The 8,114-nt window shown below is 47.0% G+C and overlaps 1 protein-coding gene across 1 annotated transcript in view; it reads right to left on the bottom strand.

Annotated features, from left to right (window-relative positions):
• Positions 1 to 6,153: 6,153 nt before the first annotated feature.
• Positions 6,154 to 8,114, bottom strand: part of LOC144179402 (polyglutamylase complex subunit TTLL1-like) — a 42,903-nt gene continuing 40,942 nt past the window's right edge. Inside the window, exon 10 of the mRNA XM_077707746.1 lies at positions 6,154 to 6,275. Within this exon, the coding sequence (XP_077563872.1) occupies positions 6,197 to 6,275 (79 nt within the window). The 3' untranslated portion in view covers positions 6,154 to 6,196. The remainder of the gene's footprint in view (positions 6,276 to 8,114) is intronic.

Genomic DNA, 8,114 nt, shown 5'->3' with positions numbered 1-8,114 from the left:
AAACTGTGCAAACTAGTCGGTCTTTAGGTCAGCCTCCAAGCTGGCCAAATATCCCACTCGGGGGGCGGAAGTGGCTATAAGTTTAGCGAGAAATTCTACACGAGCCAACCACATAATCAGAGAGTCGAAGGGAGCAAAAGTTCCCTTCGCGAAAGGCAGAATCTCCCCGGCAATTGCCCCGCTGCCAGACAAGACCCGCCCCCGAAGGAAAAGCCTCCGCATATGGACTCTTGCCCACTCCGGTATAATGGGTGATGCACCGCCCACTCAACTGCTCGAGCTCTCGTTAACCAAGCGGTAATACCATCAACGGCGCCACTACTACCATCCCCATACCAAACGGGAATGAAACTCCAAGAACGAGCGGGGGCTACCAGGCCTCGCCAGGCATGAAATTTTTCACTGTAGCGACGGAGACATCCCATTCTGTGTCAAAAAATCTCCCTCCGCAATAATGTGTATAGCAGAGGCATAAACTCGGATTATCCTAACCTTGCGTAAAAACAAACGATGTCCGCAATAGGGTAAACTTTTTCGATATTGCCACTTCGCCACCGCGTAGGATATGCGAGCGGCATAGTGTTTAGGTCAATGGACGCATGCACTAAAAATGTTCCCTTTAGACAGGCATGCATTTTGGTGTGGGTTATACGCGCGAAAATACGGTATTTGCCAGCATTGACGGCATAGTTGTCTCAATGGGTATAAACCGCCTCCGCGTAATGTGTCAAGCATAAATATTCTCTCTCCTCACGACTTCACTCTCTGCACACGTCCACACGAAAAAATTGGCCCACATCACCGCATAATTCCCCACAGGTATGAAACTAACCATTCAGTGAATTGATAACGCAGTAAGCTTCCTGAAAGTATGGTATGCCTATTATATAATGTTGCATCTTAGGCAAAACGTCGCACTCCATGCAATTTATTTTTCCGTAGCATTTCTTTCACATTTTTTCTCCACTAAGAACTTTAGGCGTAAATACCGACGTTGACGTCACAAGTATCCTCGTTAATAAAAGTTGCGTGTACGTTCGTCTGCTCGTGTCGATAAAAGCCAGAGGATCTTTATGCAATTCTTCTTGGTTGTGAGAAACCATGGAAGTAAAACTGAGCGCCTGAGACGCCTTCTGTCCGCCTCGCGTTGTCGAACCTCCAAACAACGCAGCACAGTTGTCATTGTAGAAACTTTCGTATCATCATTGCTGCTGCACCGATCACAGTATCATCATCGATACCGATCGTCCCGTAGATGGCTCGCTCGAGCTGCTTCAGCTTCCTCCTAATCGCCATTAAACCTGGCATCTCCACGGTCGCATCTTTCTGCATGGAGGTCACTGTTCCTGAGCCTAGAATCTCACAGTCATGTTCAATGCTATTATTAAAGAAAAATTTAAAATCGAGACAATAAACGACAACAGGCCTACTTTCCAAAAAAAAAAAGTTCTGCAGAAATTCGGAGAATTACCTACTAATGCGTCGCATTCCTATGCCGCTTGTCTTCAGTGTACGTTTTTGACGGCCAAATTTTTTGGGTTTTTTTTCCAAATCCTGTCCGACCAATTGTCTACTTTACGTTATTATCATCATTCGAAGTGAAACATTCGCAAAATCAGCATTATTGTGGAAATGTAGGGCGTTATCTGGTTTGCCATTTTCCGTAATTGCTTAATAATTTTTCTTATTTTTTTAGTTTTTTCAAAATTTCGTTCGACCAATTATCTCTATTTACGCTGGTATGATGATTACAGGTTGAACTTTCGCGAAATCTGCATTATTGTGGAAATGTAGGGCGTTACACGGCTCGCCATTTTCCGTAATTGCTTAATAATTTTTCTTATTTTTTTAGTTTTTTCAAAATTTCGTTCGACCAATTATCTCTATTTACGCTGGTATGATGATTACAGGTTGAACTTTCGCGAAATCTGCATTATTGTGGAAATGTAGGGCGTTACACGGCTCGCCATTTTTCGTAATCATTTTTCATTTTACTTATTTTTTTAGTTGATCAGAACTTAGTCCGACCAAATATCTCCATTTAGGTTATATAACGATTACATTTGGAACTTTCGCGAAATGTGCATTATTTTGGAAACGCAGGGCGGTTCGCCATTTTCCCTACCTATTTTTCATTTTTCAAAATTTCGTTCGACCAATTATCTTCATTCACGCTATTATAATGGTTATAGGTAGAACATTCGCGAAAGTTCTTTATTCTGGAAATTCCATGCATTATACTTTTTGCCATTCTGCCTATTTTTTTGCAAACTTTTCTTATTATTTCAGTTTTTGAACCTTTCGTCCGACCAAGTATCTCCAATAGCGTTATTATAGCGATTACACTTGGAACTTTCGCGAAATCTGCAATATTGTGGAATTGCAGAGCGTTACGCGGTCCTGGCATCGGGGGTACTCGGCAAAGGTTGCTACGCATTCAAATGACAGTCTGATCCTATGCAAAGAAATAATTTAATAAGTGTGCAATAACAAAATTTTATTTGCGGCTCTGATCCTGAAATTAACGAAATAATATTCGTCGCACGCCCAGCCTTTCACACCTGAGCTGAAGAAATTGTACAGGGAATTTCCTGTCCGCTGCTGTATAAGCGTGATTGTGCTCTGAGCAATGTACCCGCAGAACAAAGAAGAGAAACCTGATCGTGCCTCCTCAACGGTGCAACGTTAGGAGCTGCCGCGTACGCCGTTTTATGATTGCGCGGCGTAAAGCCTTATGATGCACCGTTGCGCTTCCTGCGCACCATAAAGGCTTCAGCGGAGCTGCCTAAAAAAGCGCCCCGCTGCAAGAGTGAACTAAAACGTCACGCGTTTCCGCAACCTTCAAACAGCGGAAAACAGCAAGAATGAAGAATATATGCTCAGGCCTGCCCAACGGCACAGCGTAGGAAGTGCGCTTCTAATTCTGTATTTAATGCCGTTGGAATTCCCGGGCAATCGGACATCGCTTAAAGGTTTTTGTCCCTGTCTATGTTTTTACACCGTGTCAAAAAAAAAAAAATAAAGAGGCAGAAAAGCAATTCGACAAAAGTGCAAGTGGGAATCAAACGTCCGTCATAAGGGTTCGACTAAAGCCGAAAAAGTGTACTATTTTCTTCTTCGTTCAGTTATTGGCGGTAATAAATCAACAAAAAATAAGTGAAAGAAAAAACATTCACCGAAAAAGTGTACTATTTGCTTCTTTGTTTCGTTAGTGGCGGTAATAAATAGATAAAAAAAATAAGTGAAAGAAAAAACATTCAGAGAGGCACCTAACACTGCTCAAGTGTGGAGTTAAGAAAGCATTACGTTTTACTACAAGTGCTGCGTCTAATGGTAGGTCTGTCGTCACTTCATCTTCAGTTGCGACAATGTCTTCGTCACGGACGGTGTCTGCGCCTGGCCTGTAATCTTCTTTTCGTGACGCTCGCGAAGGTGTCTGCTGGGGGGGTTCACCTGCAGCGAGGGCCGGCGTGTTTGCTCACTGCGTAGCGTTCTTGTTTTTCCTTGCACCTTCGTCCAAGTCCTACCTCCGTGGAACACCACACATAACAATTGCCGCTGAGTTATCCCCTTCAGAGTCAGTCGCAGCATGGCATGGACAGCAGAGAGAGACAGAAACGTCCGCATTGGTGTGATTGACCTCTATTTAAATTCATCCTTGCACTCGTTCGTTCCTTCTCTGTGTTACAATGACTAGAAGTTAGAAGTTTGGTAAATCGGCCTTTTTAGCTAACCATATATAGGAGCCTCAATCTTCTTTGCAGCTTGGTAATGGCCGAGCGTCGTAAAAATGGGACGGAGAACAGGGGGTCGGTAATTGCGTACAGATGGCGAGACTGCAAGTTTTCATGAGTTCGATGCCGATGATGCATGTCCTTAGGAGCTGCCAATACGGCCTCGCGCGATTTCCTGTCAGCCTTCAAATCTCTTGTGTGGCGGCTGTCTTTCAGGGGTACGCGTCTACTGTGTCGGCAGTTTTATCGGATTCCCGCTCCGCAATATCCTCTTGTGATTAGGTTTCGATGCCGTAACGGGGCTGGAATCGCTTGATTCACGGGAGGTCCCAGGCCGACGACGCTTTCTTTGAGAGGAGCGCTTCCAGAGGTAAGCATGTCTTCATGGGCAGGGTGCACGCATGCCGCAGTATCTGGACCTGCTCTTTCAAGTAGTTTTCCTCGAACGCATGAGATACTGGTAGGCATACACTCATGGGTATGGTTATGAGTTCAGGGAAGCCTTCACCGTACATGAAGTCTGGGACAAACATTTACTCACACTGCCCTGGCAACGGCTCAATGCGCGTTTCCTCAGGTGCTTGCGTTAAGTCCGATTCGACAGGGACAGTTTTTGTTCCTCCAAGCTTCATGGCTGACGGTAGGTTCTCGTCGTTCCCTTTCGCAGACTCGGGCAGGCCTGCGGTGAACGAGTACAAGAAGTCTCTCAGCGTTTCGAGAAAGATTGTCATTTTGGAAACTGATGTAGATTCGATGTCTAAAAACTGCTCGTTTTTGAGCCACTCTATCTGGGTGAGGTAGGTGTTCCCTCTGAAAAAGCAGAGCACGTAGCGATCTCCCTGCTCAACCTCCTGTTCAATATCCTCTTCGATTAAGTAAAAAATATCACAATTCGATTCAATCAGGTCCTTTCTAATTTCATGCAGGTTTGTAAAGATAGAGTCCAGTTTCGATACGTGTCGCGATTCTGAAACTAACAGTCTGTCGCTTGTAGTCAGAATTCTTTTAAAGCCGGTACGGATATAGCTCCACAATGAACCCAGAGCGTCCAGATCACCAGCTTGCTCCGTGGTAGCTGTAGCGTTCGTGCCAAGCCTGGAGGGCTGGAAGGGACGTGGCTTGTCTGCGTCGACGAGAAAGTTGCGGTTGGTCTTCGCTGTCGGTGTTTGTCGAGTGGGGGTAATATGTGACCCTCGAGGCAGACGGTAGATACGCCGGTGTTGGCGTCGGTATCCTCTAGAGGTTCGGTCGTGTCGGTTCCGTCACAGTCAGCCATGGAGCCAGCAGGCTCAGAGTGAGTCGGCGGTGAACTGTTCTGGGTCTCACACGCTTGAAGGTGCTGGCATCCCTGCTGCTCTCCCTGTCGGTCGCTGGGCTTCTTCCCGGGATTCGGCACCCGATGTTAAGTACTTGTTCATATTAACAGCGCTACCGACACAGACAGAAAGAAGAGGGCACAAACACGGCGCTGTTTGTGCCCTCTTCTTTCTGTCTGTGTCGGTAGCGCTGTTAATATGAACAAGTACCAACTCGCCCAGTCTTCCGTTTTACCGATGTTAAGGCAAGAGGAGACAGGCAGCAGGGTTCGGTGTCATGGCGGACTGGAACTGGGTTCTGATTTTTAATGACTAATGTTTACATGATGATGATGATGTGGATGTTTATAACACATACCCAACGGAGGGGATTCGATAATGGTCATCGCACCAGACGTGTATTCTGGAGGTCGAGGTCGTGGGTTCGGATCCCACCCGGCGGTTATTTTATCTCCACTTTATTTCTGTCTTCCAAATATCTGCATCTGTTTCAGCGATAATAAATGACCTACCGCATTCTCCAAGCAGGAAACTCAAAAGAGAAGAGGTTACTCATAGCTCATTCGTACGAAATAAGCATTTTGCAGTGGGAACAGGTAATAGTTTTTGCAGGTACTTTTCATGGCGGCGCGTGCATGGAGAGCAGGCGCCATTCATTATGACCTGTACAACAGCGCCAATTGAACTTACTGCGAACGCCGTACTCCTCCAGACTACCTCTCGTGGTCCCAAGTTCTGCTGCGTGCGGACGGCTTCTGGTTATCGTCACTTGCTCTGCAGAATGTCCGATAAGAGCAGGTTTTGACTACACGTTTTCCAGTTAGCGACCGCCGCTCAGTGTCACAAATGTTACTGCGCATGCGCGACTAAAGACATCGTGAGAGGAGGGTATATGCTGCTTGTAGATGCCGGTAGCACAGCGCATGCGTCACTGAAGGCAAAGTTCGAGGTTATAGGACTCACATTTGACCGGTGCGGTCCAGTGGCAGAGCAGGAGCGTCGGAACGGTGTATAGCAACCTTGTTTCCTTCAACCAACCCTCTGGCAGCGTAAAATTGTCAGTGTACCAGATAGCAGGCCCACAAGGCAACCAAAGCTTTTGCCGAAGTTTATTCGTCACATCAGTGTGTCCTAGTCGCCACATCTTCAAGGAGACTGAGGTGCGGGCAAAATCTGCTCGAAATCGCCAAGGTCCTGAGGAGTCTCGAAGCCATGGGAACCGGGGCTGCGAACAAAGCACGAGTTCCTTTGAATTCTTTTGTCGCAAAGCATGCAAATGTTCATTAATCCGCAACGCACAATACCTCTTCATTAAAGCTGAACTCATTCCTTTACTAGCAGCGTTTCGTCGCATTCTTCAAGAACACAAGAAAATTCCCCGGCAAATAAACTGGTATGCCATTTTGTAAAACAGGCCTAAACAGGCCTTCGATATAACCTAGGCGATTTTGTTTCATTCAGATATCTTCCTTTATGAACCTGGTTTCTTTTTCCATGCTGTTTTGTTACATAGCAAATAAACCTGCGCTTCTAATTCCTTTAGGAGAAAAAAAATCCAAAGCGTGCATTAAGTTGCGTAAGGCTTGAACCACAGCGGAGCTGGAGGATTTCTTTCTATTTAAGCACTGAAGGACGCTCCACCACGCATTCCGTGAAATCGCTTGAAGTTTGAAATCGCTTATTTACACGCTCCCTCGTCGCTTTTCACTGTTTAGTGGAAGTCATCGTCATATCAATCTATATCGTCGTCTCCCTCATGCATGACTGGTGCGCCCGGATAGCTTTGACTGCGAGCTTTCACATTTCTCCCAAAGTGTAACGCGTGGGCATGCGCTAGAAGCGGCACAACCGGCTTCGCGAACTGGGCGTCTGTAGCGCGAGCTGCCTTGTACTTCCCCCTTGAGGCGCGGGCGTACGTGAACTGCTTCCTTGGTTTTTTGTTCCGAGCGCCACGCGCAAACCTAGATGGCGCCTTGCGCTCCTCGTAAAGCACGTGCTAAGGGGTGCGGTAAGCGGTGGGAGTAACGATGACTCGGTAATTTTTGATGGCGCCGCGCACATTACGGTCAGCAACAACAGCTCCGCAGTTAAAAGTCAGTTTGTCGCTTCCATATTCAAGTAAACTTAAATGCCAGAGACTGCAGAGAAAAGTAAATGCACGATCAAATTTCTCCATAATAGATACAGATACTATTTTGTGCGGTTATTTTTACTAACACGGCAACCAGAACTCCACCCTTTTAAAGCGAAGCTTTGTGCCCCTCACTGGTTTAATCCGTAGTTCACCCCAAAACGCGCGACAGGAAAGCCAACTTTTTCTGAGGATGCTGATGTTAGCGGGTGAATTGAAGTAAAAAATCCTCCGTCGCATGCCCCCGCGCGAGGGACACGAGTAAATGCAGAGCATTGGGGTCGTTTACGTGGCGTAGGGTTGGTGGTGGTGGTGGTGGTAGTTGTTGGTGGGCTTCCATCGCTTATCAACTGCGACCGCCGACGAACGCAAGAGAAGAGAGCGCAGGAGTTGACTGGAGTGGAGCCCGCGCCAACCCGCTTTATAGGGGGTGGTTGTATTGCGGTAACGTTTAGTGTTTGGGGGGTTGATGCTATCACGTGTACACCACGCAGCTATCACGCCGCTAGCACGCCGCTGACGACGTAGTTTGAATGAGTCAAGGATATAAGGCGCGTTCGTAGCCTTTGATTCTGTGTCGTTTTGTGGCGCAGTGGGTAGAGCACCATGTACCTTGCGTTCCGCCCGCAGGGTCGTGGGATCGAAACCAGGCGCCGGTAACTGTTATTTCTTTTTCTTTTTATAGTGTAGGGGGAGGCTGGCTGCTGCGGACGCCGACGAACGGGTGACATATGCTCTGCATTTAAAACACTTCCTGGGATCGGAAGTAAACCTGGGTCTCCCGCGTTAAGAGGCCGACGTCTATCGGATTGCGCCATTTCGGCACAGTCGAAGCCGTGTGAATTTTGAGATGGGTGCACGTACGTGCCAAATTAGGCAGCCATGGAGTGCCAGAACTGGTGTAGCACTGAAGAAAACAATCGCTTAAGGTTT

The sequence above is a fragment of the Haemaphysalis longicornis genome, unplaced genomic scaffold (assembly GCF_048455015.1).
Source record: "Haemaphysalis longicornis isolate Haplotype H1 unplaced genomic scaffold, Haemaphysalis longicornis Haplotype H1 scaffold_4, whole genome shotgun sequence".
Taxonomy (NCBI): Eukaryota; Metazoa; Arthropoda; class Arachnida; order Ixodida; family Ixodidae; genus Haemaphysalis; species Haemaphysalis longicornis.
Note: the sequence above shows the minus strand (reverse complement) of the source record. Positions and strands in the feature narration are given on the sequence as shown.